This window comes from Crocodylus siamensis, chromosome 5, assembly GCF_052110815.1.
Source record: "Crocodylus siamensis isolate JL-2025a chromosome 5, ASM5211081v1, whole genome shotgun sequence".
NCBI lineage: Eukaryota > Metazoa > Chordata > Crocodylia > Crocodylidae > Crocodylus > Crocodylus siamensis.
The window spans coordinates 95,352,065-95,369,824 of NC_143399.1; the positions used below are offsets into that span (position 1 = coordinate 95,352,065).

The 17,760-nt window shown below is 43.1% G+C and overlaps 1 protein-coding gene across 4 annotated transcripts in view; it reads left to right on the forward strand.

Annotated features, from left to right (window-relative positions):
- Nucleotides 1–17,760, forward strand: part of TRIO (trio Rho guanine nucleotide exchange factor) — a 394,215-nt gene that overhangs the window by 253,359 nt on the left and 123,096 nt on the right. For all 4 annotated transcript variants that reach the window (XR_016442705.1, XM_090049848.1, XM_090049849.1 and 1 more), the window contains 4 exons: nucleotides 1,205–1,297; nucleotides 5,345–5,456; nucleotides 8,214–8,404; nucleotides 13,206–13,307. Coding sequence is in view for 3 of the 4 variants with exons in the window: in XM_090049848.1 (XP_089905974.1) it covers nucleotides 1,205–1,297; nucleotides 5,345–5,456; nucleotides 8,214–8,404; nucleotides 13,206–13,307 (498 nt within the window). In the remaining variant the exon portion in view is untranslated. The remainder of the gene's footprint in view (nucleotides 1–1,204; nucleotides 1,298–5,344; nucleotides 5,457–8,213; nucleotides 8,405–13,205; nucleotides 13,308–17,760) is intronic.

Genomic DNA, 17,760 nt, shown 5'->3' on the forward strand with positions numbered 1-17,760 from the left:
CCTTCTATGTTTTGAAGAAACATGTGGTTTCAATTTAAAGGTGAAAATATACTTGATGCCATATTTAGTGCAGTGCCTATACTTAGTCTGCATCTGTTATGATCATGATTTTATATCTCATGTGTGCAGTGGAGAATTTGCTACTTAAAATAAGTCAAAGTATACTGTGGGTGTAAATGATAATTTAACTGTTTCAAACTGACAAAAGCCACATTATTACTGTTTGAAGTGCTTAATTAGCCTGTCTTTATATTATATTCTCTGGTCTAATGGAGGAAATTGCTTTTCATGTAAATACTTAAAATCTTCCACACAGTTGTTGAGCTCTTTCCCTTCCATTAGTTAGTAAATGATACTTTGTGCTTCATCTGATGACATAGCAGCAGCACTAAGAAAATTTTTTCCCCTAAGTGGGAATGTGGGTGGTTACTTGTACCATATCAGCACACCCAGAAGTCTTTCACTTACTCCCCCAAACTGACTCAGGAACTAGATACCACAGTTAATTTTTTCAGCTGAAGTTTTCTCTCTTGCTGTGGCTATTCAAATGTAGATCTTTTATTTACAAAACCCCAAAAAACTTGACAGATGGCCAGGGAGGTAAAAGAATTTTGGTCTTGGAGGTAAGTGGAGAGATCCAAACCATGTTTGCATGAAAATTTTGCCACTTCCTCTTTTTCTTGCTCCTTATTTGAAGCTCCAAACCATGTTTGCATGAAAATTTTGCCACTTCCTCTTTTTCTTGCTCCTTATTTGAAGCTGAAGTGATAAAGCCTAACACTTGTAGCTAAAGGCATTTTTACATGTGATTCAAGTGTGAGAGGCATGTTTCCTTTAGAGTGGTTCTCTGGAGCCGCTCTAATTAAAGCACCGACAGCATCTCATGTATTCAGTTTCCTGCACTTAAAAATGGTGGGGGGGGGGGTGCTTTAACTAAAGTTTGTTCGACGAGCGTTAAAGCATTTGTCACTTGTTAAAGCACCCCCACTGCCTTTTTGAAGTGCAGGAACACTGAATATGCATGATGCTGAGGCTGTTGGAATGTGCTAATTAGCACACTGCAGCAGACTTGATTAATTGAGTCTGCTCTGACACGGGCTATTTAGCACACATCAGAGCGGACATCAGGTGTATGTACAGGTGCCCTAAATAACTATCAGTTTTCAATCTACATGACGCTAATGTTCTTGCATGTTTCACACAGGAGATACAACAGCGGCATGGATTGGCAAACTCTATCTCCTCTTACCTTATCAAACCTGTACAGAGAATAACAAAATATCAGCTTCTCTTAAAGGTATGCATTATTTTCAAGTTTTGAAGTATGCTATGTTGCAGTTCCTTAGTAGGTTAAACTGCCAATGCTCAGTATTTGGCATTCAGTAATGTAGCTATTAATATATGATAATGAACCTTTTTAGTGAGCCTCAGGATTTTCTAGAATTTGGTGAAGAAACTAATGAAAAACGGAATTAACTGTTAAAAATGCTCAATTTCCAAGGCAAATGCTGAATAAGTTGACAGTGTACATGCCGTACATTTTCTTGCGTGATGAGAAAATATTTTTCTAAGTTTCCCAAGTAAAAAAAGATTAACAGACTTTTATTCCGTAAGTCTGTGTGTGTGCCAGGACTGTAGTAACTAGGCCTGTGCAAAGCAGCTAGTATTCGCTTCGGACTCAGCCGATTTGGGGGACAGTGATTCATTTCAGTGATTCAAATCACTGACCTGAATCGATTCAGCTGAATCTGATTTGGAGATTTGGCTCCCCACCCACTCTCCCAGCATCCTGGCTATTTAAATAAAAAAAAAAAAGGCCTGCACTTGCAACTGGCTCCTGCCAGGTGGGGGGAGGGGGGTGATCCCCGCTGCCCCCCCCCACTTCCCCATGCTGCATGGGGGGCTTTACCATGGGCCCCCATCCCCCACCTACTCTCCCAGCCCCAGCTCTTTAAACAAACAAAAAGGCTTGCACTCACAGGCTCCTGCTAGGCAGAAGGGGTGATCCCCACTGCCCCATGCTGCGTGGGGGACTCTGCCATGGGCCCCAAGAAGCTCCAGTGGCTGCTGCAGCAGCTGGTGACTGGGTTTTTTTTGTTTGTTTAAGAACTGGGAGCTGGGGCCTGGCAAGGCAGCCATAGATGGGGTGAGAGAGTGGTTGGGGAGGGGGTCTGGGGGGAGCAGGCAGCGGTTGAGGCCTGGTGGGGGGTCCCCCTTTGGTTTTCCCCGCTACTCCAGCCCTGCCCACTCCTTACTTACCAGCACAGAGTCTGGGTCCAGCTCCCTGTTGGCGACTGCCTAAATTGCCAAAGCTCTCTGAATCTTTTCCAGATCACTTCAGACCTTTTTATTGGTCTCCTGATTCGATTCAGATTCAGAGATTCGGCTGCCAAATTGGGCCAAATCTCCTCTGAATTGAATCGACACCCAAAGCTTTGCACAGCCCTAGTAGTAGTAGTAACTGCTGGAATTTTGAAAGCCGTTAGTTATATTATTATTAAAATATTACAACAAGAATATCTGGAAAACCACTGGCCTGTGAATCTTGTTTGCAATGCATATAATTTTCAGGTAAATAGGTGCAAATGTTCAATAAAACACTTTTACAAGCCCCCCTCCCCCCCAAAAAGAGGGCTATTAAAACTTTCAGGTAGTAAAAAGTAGCATTTAGAAACGCACACAGAAATCTTGTTACTAGAGGTACAAATGTTATGAGCAAAGCATTTAAAGTATTTCACATTGTGTGGCATAAAACTGTTGCTTGCTTTTGTTTCTGTATTGAGTTTAAATTGAAATTGTGAGATGACCTGGGAGGTAAGTAACAGTTCATTTTAACTCAGAAATTAAAAAAGACTGTGGCTATGCTAAAGTGGTTTGTGGCTGGTATGTTTCCTTCATAAACATCTGCTGTACTCATAGTGGCATCCTGCAGCCAGCTACTTCTCATTGAAAAGTATGGAGCATTAAGGAGACTGAAGAGGGAAAAAGATTTAATTTATTTAGGGGAGCAGAGGAAAATGAAACTTGTGACAGCCTTAACTACTGATGGCATGAGGAGGCACTGAAATGTGGATTATGCTTAGACTACATGTTTAATTATGAGTCCAAAGGCAAGTGCTTTATCCACTTGAGATTTGCTGGTGCTAAAGCAGGCCAAACTGTTCTCGTGATATTTCACTTCTAAAGGGCAGAAAACTGAAAATAAGCTGCCACTTTCTGTTCTCTTTACCTTGGTTGTTTAAAGTGTCAATTTTGACTGTATGTGAATGAGAATTAGAAAATCAGTCTCTTCCAATTTTGGAAGACCCTAGTAATAGGATTAGATTATAGGTTTCATAATCCCAGCCTTTTCTCTGTGACAGAAATTGGAACGAGAGGTAAATCTGTGTGGCAGTTTTGGTTTACATCCACGTCTTATGTACAAGAGTTGATTTATGTAAATAACTGTGCCTGAGGAACACTAGGAAATACAGGGGCAACTAATTCTAAGGACTATATCCACCTGAAGACCAAGTTGGATTTTTTTTTTGTTTCCTGTATTGTGTTTTTTTGTGTGTGTGAATTTTTGTTTTGAGGTTGTTGTTTTTTTCTCTTCACCACTCCCAGCTGGTTGATTGAAATGCTGACATGTCTCTTCCTTGTTAGTGTTCTTTCATACTAGTGAAGCTTGAGACGAGGCCTTTTAATACATTTTTTCTATTGCTGCCTCATGAGGGATCTAAACAATGTCTAAAGCAGTGATTCTCAACCTTTGGTACCTTACGTACCCCCTGCCAATCAGCGCAGCAAAAGCAAAATTGGAAATCCCACCATAGCACTTCCAGTTTTGCTGCCACAAGCCGAGTCCCACTTTGCTGCCACAAGCCGAGTCCCACTTTTTCCACCGTGGCCCGGGGCATGGGGCCTCCTTCCCTGTCCCCCAGCACACAGATGCTGGGGGGTGAAAGCCCTGACACACCAGACACAGCCGGAGGGGTGACGGCCAGATCTTCTGGCCTGAGCAGGTAAAAACCAAAGCACGGCACCCATGTACCCCCTGCCCGTGTCTCATGTATCCCCGGGGGGTACGCATACCATGCATTGAGAAACACTAGTCTAAAGGAAAAGTATTGACCTGCAAGACATGAAAAAGCTCAATTAAATGCAACCAGGAAAAATAAAAGGATTAGAAATTCGATGACAATTGAAACAGTTTATTTCAGAGAGCTGGGTCATGTTATCTCCTTCAGGAGCCTGTACTCAGAGCTCTTGAAGCCTCTTTGTGCTTAGCACTTTTAACATTGAATTTTGAAGACCCTTTGCTTTAGTTGAGGTGTTCTCAAACTTTTTGGACTGAGGTCACCCTTTGAAAATGCCAGGTCCTAACTTTAGCTTGTTGGGGGTTTTTTTACAGGGGAAAAATAACAAAGCAATTCTTCAAGCAAGAACTCAGACCACACCAGATCAGAATGTTTTTGATACTGAATTTATGTTTCAAATCTCTGGGTTGTTTTTTTAATCATGTCCTAATATTGCATGGGGCCCTGAAAAGGATCTTGCAGCATCCTAACAGCCCCCTAGTTAAGAAGCAGTGTTTTAGTTTCTTCTGCTCATTATATCAACCTTTTAAAAATAAAGCAACAAATGTAGAAAAGGGGTGATTAGGAATATGAGCTGCTCTTTTTAAAATGAAAAGAGAACTTTGAGCAACCTGCTGGACTAAATGCGTGTTGGGCATGTGTGCCACTTCCGGCTACCTAGAGGTGGATTTTCTTTCTATATTGGATAGTGTCATACCCATGTGCTAGTGAATTTCTGCCTTGTGGTACACTAAGTGGGGGGCTCATACAGTTTCATGCTGAAGTTTAAGACTACGTGGGGCCAAAATGCTTGCTCTTAAATTCCAGAGTAGGATGATGAGTGACACAATTATTTAAGTGTATCAGTGGCTACATATACACTATCACATATCACTTTGCCTGGAAGATAGATGAAAGTGTCCTAAAATAGAATAGACCACTGTACTGAATTTCCAAAATTAACCATTTAATTACTTTATCCAAGGGAAAACTGCTCTTTTTACTTTTATCAGTCTTAAAGAATGGTTTTAATATTTTGACTAATTACATAAAAATTCATGGGTGGTTAATAAATAAAGTGGAATTTCCTGCTGCTTGTTCAGAGACTAGTTGTGTGAGGTACTGACTGTACTACATTAGCAGTGTAAGTTTTTGATGCATTGAAGGCATGTGACATCTGTCAGGGATGGGCCATTGGAGAAGGCCTTGCTCTGAGGACTTTCATTTCTACAGTGACATAATGGAAAATCAAAGTTATGGTAATTCTGCCTTGTTGGGTTTTTCAGGAGCTACTCACCTGCTGTGAAGAAGGTAAAGGTGAGATTAAAGATGGCCTAGAAGTGATGCTTAGTGTGCCAAAACGAGCCAATGATGCTATGCACCTCAGCATGCTGGAAGGTAAGGTTGAAACTTTCCTTTTTCACTTCTGTAGTGTTTACTTGTTATATCTGTTTTGTAACTAAGTATTCAAGCTACCTGAGGTTCAAGAGTTCTGAGGAAATGTGGCTATGCCCTTACAATTGCTTTGAGTTTTTAAGCATAATTGATGGGCTCTGATTTTAGAGTGTGTGTGTGTGTATGTATATGTATATGTATATATGTGTATATATATATATGTGTGTATATATATATGCGTATATATATATATGTATATGTATATGTATATATGTGTATATATATTTTTTTTTTTGGCTGGGAGAAGCTGACTATTTAAAGTATAAAGTATAAAATAGATCAGAAGTAGAAAAATCTGGTTGTTTTAAAAATTGTTAGTCTGTCCTGACATTTTTATCCCTGTCAGTTTACCTACTGAAAAAAAGTTTTAGGATAATGTGTGTGTCATTTTTACTTTAAGGAATAAAAGCGTACATACAGTCAGGTAAATAATCCCCACTATATTTCTTATCTAAAGTCCATAAAGTCTTTGTGCGAAGAAAGTTAAGAGTAGAGTGTAAATCCACCAAAAGTTCTTTTGCTGATTTGTACATCAGGTAAATCTCCAGAAAGGGTCGTAGTTTTCACATCTGTATTCAGTCTGTTCCATTAAGTTTGAGCTTTAGCCAGGAAAGCATGTACATGGACAATATGGTAGGTGTTTGAAGCTGATTCTCATTGTTTTTATGTACTTACAACCGAGTTTCAACAAAAGTTCTTTCATGGCTTGTACATGACTGCATGTTGTGTAAAAAGTTCCTTTGATGCCTTTAATGGAATTTTTACTGTTAAGTTTTTCAGTTTAGCAGAGCAAATTGTTAGAAGTAGGAGCCTGACCAAGTTAGGTGTAAATTGTAGATGAAGGATTGGTTGCACATTTTTTGGCTTATTTGACTTTCTTCTCTATATGACTTTGTGTATAAACGGCATGTCTGCATAAGACATTTACTGTGGAGTAGATTAAATAGCTCCACAGTAAATGTCTCAGCATCTACATGTGCAGGGCTATTCTGCTGAAGTTAACTAATAAACTCCACAGCAGGGTAGTACTTGTAATACAAGTACTGTCCTGCTGTGAAGTTTTTCACTCCACAGCAGCGCACAAATGGATGCTGGCTGGGGCACGAGGATGCTTTGGTGTGGGAGCTACCTGCTGTTTAGCCGTACACTGAAGCACCTTCATGCCCTTGCCAGCCCTTCTGCAACATATTGGGCCAGGTAGGAGCACCACCGGGCTAGCAGACTAACCTCCCAGCCCATCAGGCGGGACTGCTCAGACTCGGCTCAACATGCTGCAGTTCCTGGTGCACATGTAAATGTTGTGCCTTGGAGCAATAGATTCTGGCACGATAAGCTCCAGAGTTTATTGTGGCACATTAATATGTTCATGTAGACACGCCCAGGGTGACAGATTAAGATAAGGCTTCTAAGGGGGCTTATAAAACAGTCTGAATGGTTTAGGAGCATACCTTGCCTTGACTGCCAGTCAGAGTTGTGATCTGAAGTTATTTGAGCACTTCAGGGACCTGCACACACATATACAACCCTAAAAGTAGTTGGTCTCCAGGATTAGTCCCAGAGCTTTTAGTAAACATTAAATATCTGCACAATTGTTGCGAAGAGTGACTTTGGAATATTTTACTCATACACTTAAGACAGTTTGTAACAAATCATCAGAAACCTGTGTGTGTAGCTGAGTCCTTCCATCTTAGATGAGTTTAATCAGTGAACACATTTCCTTTTTCTTTCTATGTTTTTAAATGAACCCTGTGATTTAACTTTTCTCTAACAATCTCTGTAATATCACCTTCAGCCATAAATTGTTTTTTATAACTGCTTAACACAACATAAAGACAGCATTCAGTTTAAGATGCAACAGATGTGCGCTTGGAGACGATGAGCATGGTATTTGTGTTCACGTGTACTTTTTGAGATTGTTTTTGCATAGCCGTACACAAGCCAACTACAGGAGTGAATGCTGTTAGTGTACTACCTGAATACTTAGCATTTAAACAACAAATACCTTATTTATATACATGCTGAAATCAAAATGTAAACTTACCTCTGAATGAAAGAGGGACAACTCTATTACTTTAGACGTAACCTGGGAGAGATTTATTATTCAAACTTCTTGTGAGTAAAATTGTGTCATTTTTATAGGCTGCAAAATGTAATGGTTAGACTGTGGTCAGCTGTTTATAGTAAAAGCAAACTACAAATAAACTAGTCAGTTCAGCGGCAATCATGGTTGATTTGGCTTATGCAAAAGAGATGAGCCTGAAGATACAGCATTGGGGAATAAGCACATTAACATCTGAAGTGTGGATCCCAACAAGAAGCAGCAGCTTAAACTCATTCTTACCCTGGATCATAACCAAAGTAAAAGCCATCCTTAATTTTAGTTTCTTGAGTCTCTTGAGGAAACTATTTTGAGATGTAAATTCACCAGTTAAAAATTGAACACTGATGTCCAAATTTTGGTCCAGGAAAAGAAAGAGAGTAAATTCTGATGGAGGCTCGGATGGGTCAAAAACAAGCTAGAAGAAAAGATAAGTTTCATATGAAAGTTTTAGAAACCAGGTAAACCAATTTGACTTCATCATGGGAGATGATATTTTGGTGAAGAAGGGCTTGTGAAGGGGAATTATCTGATAAAGGCTTTTCATGCTTTTGAGTTCTTTCACTTTCAGATTTGACATTGTTGTCTTCTCTGCCATCTAGGATTTGATGAAAATATTGAATCTCAGGGAGAGCTCATTCTTCAGGAATCCTTCCAAGTGTGGGATCCCAAAACTCTCATCCGAAAAGGTCGTGAGAGACATCTTTTCCTCTTTGAGATGTCCCTAGTCTTCAGTAAAGAAGTGAAGGACTCCAGTGGGAGGAGCAAGTACATATACAAGAGCAAGCTGTTTGTAAGTATTAGAAAATAACAGATTGTGTTCAGAAAAGCTGACGGAAAATATATATAGCCAAAAGTAATAAGGAGCTTAAGCTCCGATGATGCTGACATGATGTCAAAACAGTTTTCAAGGCTGGAATAAACAACTATGTCCACTGTTTCCTAGGCTTTTGAGAGAACTTTCTTTGTACAACACACTAGGAATGTACCCTTCTACAAGTTCAAATTGGATGTGATTTGAGGGATATTATGGTTCATCTGTTTTGTAGTATTTTAGTATAGATGTGTAGTACATGTGTTTGAGAAACTTTAAAAAAAGCAAACAAAAAACCAGACTAAAACATACAAATTGACTTCCTGTTGTAAAAATCACTAGTCTACATTTCTTTTGACCAGTGCTATTGTACTGGTTATCAGTAGGGCTGTGAAAAGCTATGGTAGCCAATTTGATTTAGAGGAGATTCGGCCCGATTGAGCCGAATCTCCAAATCCGAAATGAATCAGGAGACCAATTAAAAGGTCCAAATCAAATCAGAATCCTCTGAATTGATTTGGAAAAGATTTGGCGTCGATTCAGAGATTTGGCCATAGACTAAACAGGCAGCAGTCCACACCACGCTGGACACAGCTGTCTCCAGCTTGTAAATCTATTGTGGGGGGAGGGAAGGAGCATGGGAAGTGGGGGCAGATCATTGCCCCCACAGTGAGGGTGGGATTAGGGCTGGGTCAAGCTGCCCAGCCAGGACAGGGGGCACAGGACTCATGTCCAAGAGGGCATAGGAGCAGGCATGTGCCCCTGGATCTGCGCTGGGCGGGCTGGGCCAGGCTGCACTCCAGGAGGCTGGCCCCAGCTGCCCGTCACCGGGGTACACTCTGTAGGATGGGTGGAGCCAGGGCTGCGCACTAGGCGGCTAGCCCCAGCCGCATCCCGGAGCGCAGCCCTGGCTCCACCCATCCCACAGAGCAGAGTGGAGTGGGGGCTATGTGGAGGCTTCAACCACCCTAAAATTCCCCATAGCCCCTGCTGCCAGCCCCTCCTCAATCTGGGTGCATGCACCCGTCGCCATGCCCTGCCACTGCTTGCCTACCTGGGGCAAAGCTGTGGGTTGTTCAGGAGGCATGGGGAGGCTGGGCAAGCAGCGGGAGGGCATAGGCCCCGCTCCCAGTGCCTTCCACCACCCATCTGGAATGTAGCTTGGCCCACACAGATCCAGGGGCACATGCCCACTCCTGTGTCCCCCCAGACCAGCGGCACACAATGGCGCGCAGTGGTGGGAGCTCCCCTCCCTGAGTCTTGTGCACCCCTGCCCTGGCTGAGCAGCTTGCCCCAACCCTAATCCCTCCCTCATTGTGAAGGTGTTGATCTGCCCGCCCTGCCCCCCCTCCCCACTCCACCCACCACAACAGGCTTACCAGCTGGAAGCAGCTGTGTCCCGCATGGTAAGGACTGCTGCCTGTTTAGTCTATGGCCTAATCTCCAAATTTGCACCGAGTCTTCATATCCAATATGTTGAATCGAATCGAGACAATGATTCGAATTGCTGAATCAAATCATTGTCCTTCTGAATCAGCCAAATACAACACTGAAGCAAATACTTGCCGCTTTGCACAGGCGTAGTGCTCAGCTGCCCTTATTCTGAATGATGCTTCATTCAAATGCTGTGTACAAAGAGGACTATTTCTGTCATGTAATATTTGGAGTGGGATTGTGCAATAGTTTCTCCATTCCAGAACTTATTCCGGTTTCTAAATCTATCCCTATTCTGTGCTCTGACCACTTTGTAAAGATTACAAAACTGAATCTGAAGGGTTTTTTAATTAAGAGGGTTAGAAGCCCCAGTTGCTTTGCATTGTTGGACAACCCCAACTTACACTCGCAGTTCAAATCAGATTGAGAGTTCTTTTAACTCTTCAATGTCCTATCCTGCTCCTCTCTTACCAACATCAGTCCAGTTCTCATACTTCCACCTGGAAAAGACAAGGAAACTAAAATGGCTCCTGCAATGTGTATTAAAGGCAGTGTTCTTTGAAAACAGCCTTGTAACAAATCCCACAGATGCAGAAACTTCCTGGGGTACAAACAACTGTAATGTGTTTTGAAGTCCTTTTCATTTCAGAGATCCAGCTGTGCTTGTCCTTTGAAACACCATCCCCTCCCCTCCCTTTTGCCTAAATACTGATGCTGGACCTGGCCTTCCAGCCCCAATCTTCTGTACCTCCTCTTTGCAAGAGGGAGAGGAAAGATTTGGGAGCACCTACTGCCCTTCCCTCCACCCTTGCTTGCCTCTCCCTCCTGACCCTCTGCTCTCTTCTAACCTTTACCTCCAAACCTTGGGAGCTGCGGAGCCTCAGGTTGCTACATCCTAATCTAGTACTCCCTGGCATGAGCTGGAGGTAGTTGCAGTGTTTTGAAATGTTCTACCGAGGAATGGCCCAGGGGTGTACATATGTCCTGACAGAAATGTTTCCTTTTAGAAGCATTTCCAAATGTACATCACTTGAAAACATTTCAGTTGTATGTCTGTCCGTATCTTCAGAGGAGTCTGCCTGCTCAATGTCCCCAACCGGTTGAAAAAGATTAAATGGTCACTTGAGTAACTTGGTTAATACTGACCTTTGAGGTTTTATATAGGGAGAGAGATCAAGTCTGCAGTGAACTACTGATGCACACACTGTCCTTCGTCATATGAATTCGTAATGAAAGCCTGCAGTACTGAGGTGTTTGCTGGAAAAGTCCTGTAAAAACTGCTTCTCAGACAGCACAAAACTGTCATTTTGCCACAGTTTTGACCTGCAAACAAACCCTGTCCCCTCACTATCCTAGTTTTCACAGTATCCCTCAAGGCACAGACTTTCCTGTCATAGGAATCTGCAGTAGTTTTGTGAAGTGCAAAAATAGTTCACAGAGAGTTTTGATCAAAACAACCAAACTTGCTTCATCTTCTGTACCTAAAACCTTGGCTCTCTATTATTACTAGAGAAAATAAGCTGATATCCTGAGCCCTATGAAGTACACTTCTTACGTAGCTGAATATTGGAAATTAATTGTTGCAGAATAAAATTAAGCCTTGTAATCACCAACTTCTGTAACAGCCCTAGAGTTCTTTTTGTCCAGACTTGTATTTAGCTAATGCTTTTCCTGCTCTTCAGTACATCACACGATTTTATATTTATTTTCTGAATTGTTGTTCTGATAAGGTACAAACTGCCAAACCAATCTGGAAATGCAGAGGCACTCACACTTTGGAACAGGCTTAGATAATCAACCAAGTAGAACAATTTCAGGTTTTGAGTTTTATAAACGTTATCTGGAAGTAAATTCCTGCAGAATGTCAGCAGTCGTTACTTAATTTTAAGTACATCCTGAACATATGAAAGGAATTAGTGTGACTTCATAACTGGCTGGTCCAGAGGGGGAGAGGGGGACGTTGTTTGCTTGTTTGTGTTCTCTATTCTGCCTGTATCCACACCGTACACTTACTCTGACCTTGGTCATATGTGACCTCTTGGATGTAAACTTTGCTGCATGCTTATGAAAATGGTTATCTTAAAAGTAGAAATGAGGTAGATTTGGTTTGAAAACTTTCTTTGTTGACTTTCCTTACGTTGGCAGGTGTTGAGCAAAAAAATAGTTTTAAAATGAGACGTCTTATCTCCCTATGAAAAACTTTCATAGTCTCGAGGAAAAACTTCAGCCTTTTCACCTGAAAATACTGCATTGAGCTTTTAGACAAAATGTTGATACTTTTCATTAAAAAAATTGTCCAGACTAGTTCTACTTTACGAACATTTTAAGAACAAGTGAGAGTATGATTCAAAAAAATATTAAAATTGGATATCGTTAAAGTGCCCGTAGCATCTTGTGTATCAGCATCCCTGTCGTCATTTTCAAATGAGCTTTAGTTAAAGCACCCCTTCTGCCATTTTGAAGTGTGGGGATGCTGATGCATGAGATGCAGAGGCTGACTGGAACACTTCACTTAGCACACTCCAGCAGACTTGATTAATCAAGGCTTCTCTGATGCATTATAATTACAGCGCATTGGAGCAGCTTCCCCACATATCTAAAGGTACCCTGAGTATTTTGCAGTTTGTGTTATTCAGTAGTTCATTTACCATTTTCTTTGTAGTGTCCTTTTCTAATAACTAATTCATACAATTTTAGATCATGCTCCAATTGAAAAGAGACAAGCTGTTAGATAAGTAATTCAGTACAGGGTCCTGGTATTCAAACTTCCCCTTGAGACCAAGTTCCTGTTTTTAGAGACTTGCAATCATCCATTAACTTATCCCTTTGTTTTGGTATTCCTTCAAAGTTTACCACCAGGGGACATACAATCTCTCAATTGTTTCCTATGCTGCAAAGGAAGGGAAACATTAGAAAGGACTCCTTTTGATAGGAAAGTAACAACTAAATGCTTAAGAAAAGCAGGACTGTTGCTCCATATTCCCTAGAAAAATACTGTTTGTAACACTTCCAAGTCTCCTGTGAAATGAGTAAGGAAAAAAGAAAATACTTGATTCACAACTGGCACTTTTTGTCCCAGTTTTTGCTACTAAATTAGAAAAGATTCTGTGATGTTGTGTTTGATGGTATGAAGACTTATTTTATTGAAAAATGATTTGCTTAAAATTGTTTGCTTTTCTTAGAAACAAAACTAGTAGGTAGAGTCTCAAAAGTGCATGAGTGATAGTGCTCCTAAGCCACTTATGGATTCAGTAAAATTCATTGTGTTCAGCTAGTCAAGATAGTTGTCTGAGTACTGGAACAGTATTGTCCTGGAGTTCTAACCAAAGTTTTTCCTTATTTCTAGACTTCAGAGTTGGGTGTAACAGAACATGTAGAAGGCGATCCCTGCAAATTTGCACTGTGGGTAGGACGGACGCCAACTTCTGACAATAAAATTGTGCTCAAGGTAATTTTAATGGCAGACATTGGTGCTATCAAATGTCTGGTTTTTAGCATTTTTTTTACTCACATTAAAATTAAAAAAAAAGCCCTGTTGACACTCAGGGCTGATGGATGTCTAACCGCTTGTGCCACATAACCTTACTGTAACCTAAGTTGAGCTGGTATGTGTTTTAATTCCAACGAACCTAAAGGCATTGGGAGAATTTGTGAAACATACTAAGTAAACTTTCATACTTGAATGACATTAGGCAAGATTGGAAAGACTTCTCCATGGTTTAAGTCCTTAGCATAAGCACTTAAGCCATCCAGTAGGGCCCCTGACAAACGTTCACTTTAAGACATAATGGGATCTCATCCATGACCCCAACAATCACGCTTCCTGCCATAGACGACTGGTAGGGGATGCACAGGGGTTTATGTGTGCCCCCACCCCCCAGCGGGGCCAGTGCCACTCCGATGGCTGACACTGATGCTGTCAGTAGGGCTGGTTCCCCCCCCGACAGGGTTGGTGTCTTCTGCGGGTACCGCCCCCCCGCCGGGTTCAGGAGGCACCAGTCAACCATGCTTCCTGCCATGCCACATGTGCAAAGGGAGCCTGGGACCAGGCTCCCCCCAAATCAGCAAGATGAAACCTGGATGCCAACAGTCAAATAATTGTTAATTGGGACTGGGAATCAACCAGTCTTTAGCCCCAACTGACATTCAGCTGATTATTAAAACCCCAGCTAAGGGGCAGCCCGATCCTCAAGCGATCCTCAAGCTCCAGGGATGAGTGAAAATCCACGTGGTGCTCAGCTGGGCAATATTTGTAGTTTGATACCTCCCCATGCACAGGAAGTCCAGACTTCTTACAATCATAGAAAATTAGGATTGGAAGGGACCTCAGGAGGTCATGTAGTCCCACCCCCTTCTCAAAGTAGGACCATCCCCAACTGTCATCTCAGCTAAGGCTTTGTTTAGCCAGGTCTTAAAAACCTCCAGGGATTGAGAGTCCACAACTTCTCTAGGTAGCCTGTTCCAATGCTTTACTATCCTCCTAGTGAGATTTTTTTTTTTTTGCTTAATATCTAACCTAAATGTCCCTTGCTACAACTTGAAACCATTGTTACTTGTTCTTTTATCTGCCACCACTGAGAACAGTCTAGCACCATTATCTTTGGAACCCCCTTCAGGTAACTGAAGGTGTTAAATCCCCCCTCAGTCTTCTCTTCTGTAGGCTAAATAAGCACAGTTCCCTCAGCCTGTCCTCAGAAGTCACATCCCCCAGCCCTCTAAACATTGTCATTGCCCTCCGCTGGACTGTCTCCAATTTGTCCACATCCTTCCTGTAGTAGGGGGCCCAAAAACCAGACACAGTAGTCCAGATGTGGCTTCACCAATGCTGATGTGGCTTCGCCATCTGCCGTAAAGCTGGCAAGTCAGTCAGTAATACAGAAGTCCTTGAGTTGAGGAAAGCTGACTTTGACAAGCTCAGGAGGCTTGTCAGTGAGGCCCTAAAGGGCCACAACCCAAAGGGGAGGGGAGTTCAGGACGAGTGGTTGCTCCTCAAGGGAGCAATCCTGGATGTACAAGCAAAGTCTATCCTGTCTCAGAGGAAAGGCAGCAAAAGGGCACAGCAGCCCCCTTGGCTCTCCAGGGAACTAGTGGACCTCATGCATCTTAAAAGGAAGACCTACAAAGGATGGAAGACTGGAACCACCACCAAGGAGAAATACTCTGCTCTGGTCCAGACCTGCAGGGAGCAAACCAGAAAAGCCAGGGCTGCAGTGGAACTCCAGCTAGCTACAAATATTAAGGACAATAAAAAGTCCTTTTTTAGATATGTGGGGAGCCGGAGGAAAACCAAGGGCAATATTGGACCCCTGCTAAACCAGATGGGACAACTGACAACTGATGCACAGGAAAAAACAAATTGGCTAAATGGGTACTTTGTGTCATTTTTTTCACCGGTCCCATGGGACTCCCCTGCCCGCTGTGGGACAGGGAGGCCCGGGTGAGGGAGATTCCTTATCATCCATCAAAGCTAACCTCGTGAAGGAACACCTTGCAGGCTGGATACCTTCAAGTCAGCCAGCCCTGATGGTTTACACCCAAGGGTACTCAAAGAGCTGACAAGCATCATAGCTCTGCCCCTGGCATGGATCTTCGAGAACTCCTGGTGCTCTGGTGAAGTGCCCGACAATTGGAAGAAGGGCAATGTGGTGCGTATCTTCAAAAAGGGGAGGAAAGTAGATCCAGTAAACTACAGACCCATCAGCCTGACCTCTATCATGGGTTTGTTGTGGGTAGGTCTTGCTTGACCAATCTCATTTCCTTTTTATGACCCAGGTGACCTATCACCTGGACAAGGGGAAAGAGATTGATGTCATATATCTTGACTTGAAAAAAACCTTTGATTTGGTATCTCATGATCACCTCTTGGCAAAACTGGCTAACTGCGGGCTGGACTTCACCACGATCTGCTGGCTGGGGAATTGGCTCCACGGCAGGACCCAGAGGGTGGTTGTTGACAGAAGTTAATCGTTGTGGTACGCTGTGACCAGTGGGATCCCTCAAGGCTCTGTCCTAGGGCCTGTACTGTTTAACATCTACATCAATGATGTAGACATTGGTATCAGAAGCAGGCTGGCCAAGTTTGCCGATGACACCTAACTCTGGGGTAAAGCATCCATACCTGAGGACAGGAGGGTGATCCAGGCAGATCTTGACAGGCTCAGGAAATGGGCAGATGAGAACCTGGTGGTGTTCAACACTGAAAAATGCAAGGTTCTCCACCTTTGGAGCAAAAACCTGCAGCATGCTTATAGGCTTGGCAGGGCTATGCTGGTTAGCACTACAAGATGAAAGGGACTTGGGGGTCATGATTGACCACAAGATGAACATGAGCCTTCAACATGACGCTGCATCTAGTAAAGCGACTAAAACGCTGGCTTGCATCCATAGATGCTTCTCAAGCAAATCCCAGGACGTCATTCTCCCATTGTACTCAGCCTTGGTGAGGCTGCAGCTGGAGTACCGAATCCAGTTTTGGGCTCCACAATTCAAAAAAGATGTGGAGAAGCTTGAGAGAGTGCAGAGGAGAGCCATGTGCATGATCATAGGTCAAGATAACAGACCTTATGATGAGAGGCTGAGAGCCATGGGACTCTTCAGCCTGGAAAAACATAGGCTCAGGGGCAACCTGGTGACCACCTGTAAGTTTATTAGGGGTGTTCACCAGGATCTAGCAGAACGTCTGTTTACCAGGGATGACGAGATTGAATGGTCACAAACTCCTCTATGACTCTTTCAGGCTGGACATAAGAAAGAATTTCTTTACTGTCCAAGCCTCCAAGTTTTGTAATAGACTGCCACCAGAGGTGGTTCAAGCTCTTGAATACCTTCAAGACATTTTTGGATGTTTATCTTGCTGGGATCCTATGATCTCTGCTGACTTCCTACCCCTGGGCAAGGGGCTGGACTTGATGATCCTCCAGGGTCCCTTCCAGCCCGAATGTCTATGAAATATATGAATAGAGGGGAATACTCACTTTCCTCAATCTGCTGGCAGTGCTTATACTAGTACAGTTCAGTATGATCTTAGCTGACTTGGCATCAAGGGCACACTGTGGACTCATATCCAGGTTATTGTCCACTGTAACCTAAAGGTCCTTTTCTGTAGAGGTACTGCTTAGCTAGGTAGTCCCAAGTCTGTACCGGTATGTCAGTACACCCAACGGTGCTAGCACTGTACATCCATCTTTAGGAGCCTCTTCCTGCTAGTGCCCTTTCTCTGCCCCTGTATTCTCGCTTGTCCCATCTTGATGTAATAACTAGATGGGGATGCTGTCCAAAAGAAGAAAGCTTTGGGAAAGGGGACCCATCTCTAGACTATGGCTCTCCTGGTCTTGTCCCAGTTCTAAGTTGGCTGTGCCCTCTAGCTTGGAGCTCACTGTTCAGGGCCACAAGCTTCTGGCTCAGTTTTGGCTATGCCCTTGTGACCTCAGGTTCCAAGCCACGTGAGACCCCTCCACAGGTCCTGTTTTCCCACATTCCATGCCTGCCTTTCAGTTCCTGGCAGGCTCTGCTCTTCTCAGCCTTAGTCTTTATCTTCCGTCTCTCAACAGAGTCTGAAATTCATGGTGTTCCCAAGCACTCCTTTCAGTGGCTTCTGCCTCCCCTACAGCCACGATCTAGTTCACTAGGGAAACAAAAACCATACAACACAGGTACCAGTCCTGACTCAAAGAAATGTTACTTTTGGTGTTTGCCTCGACCTGCAGTGGCATGATCCAAGCAAAAGAAAAACAGAAAAACCTTGAGGTACTTAGCTTTCTCCCAGTGTAGGCTCTCAGGTTTTCTCCACTCTGGCTGCTCTGCTTTCTCTTTTCATGATCCTGGGTTTGGCCCCTGAGTCCCACCTTTAAGGACTCCATCCCCTGTAGCTCCTATGGCCAAATCGCCTTGTCTGGCCTGAG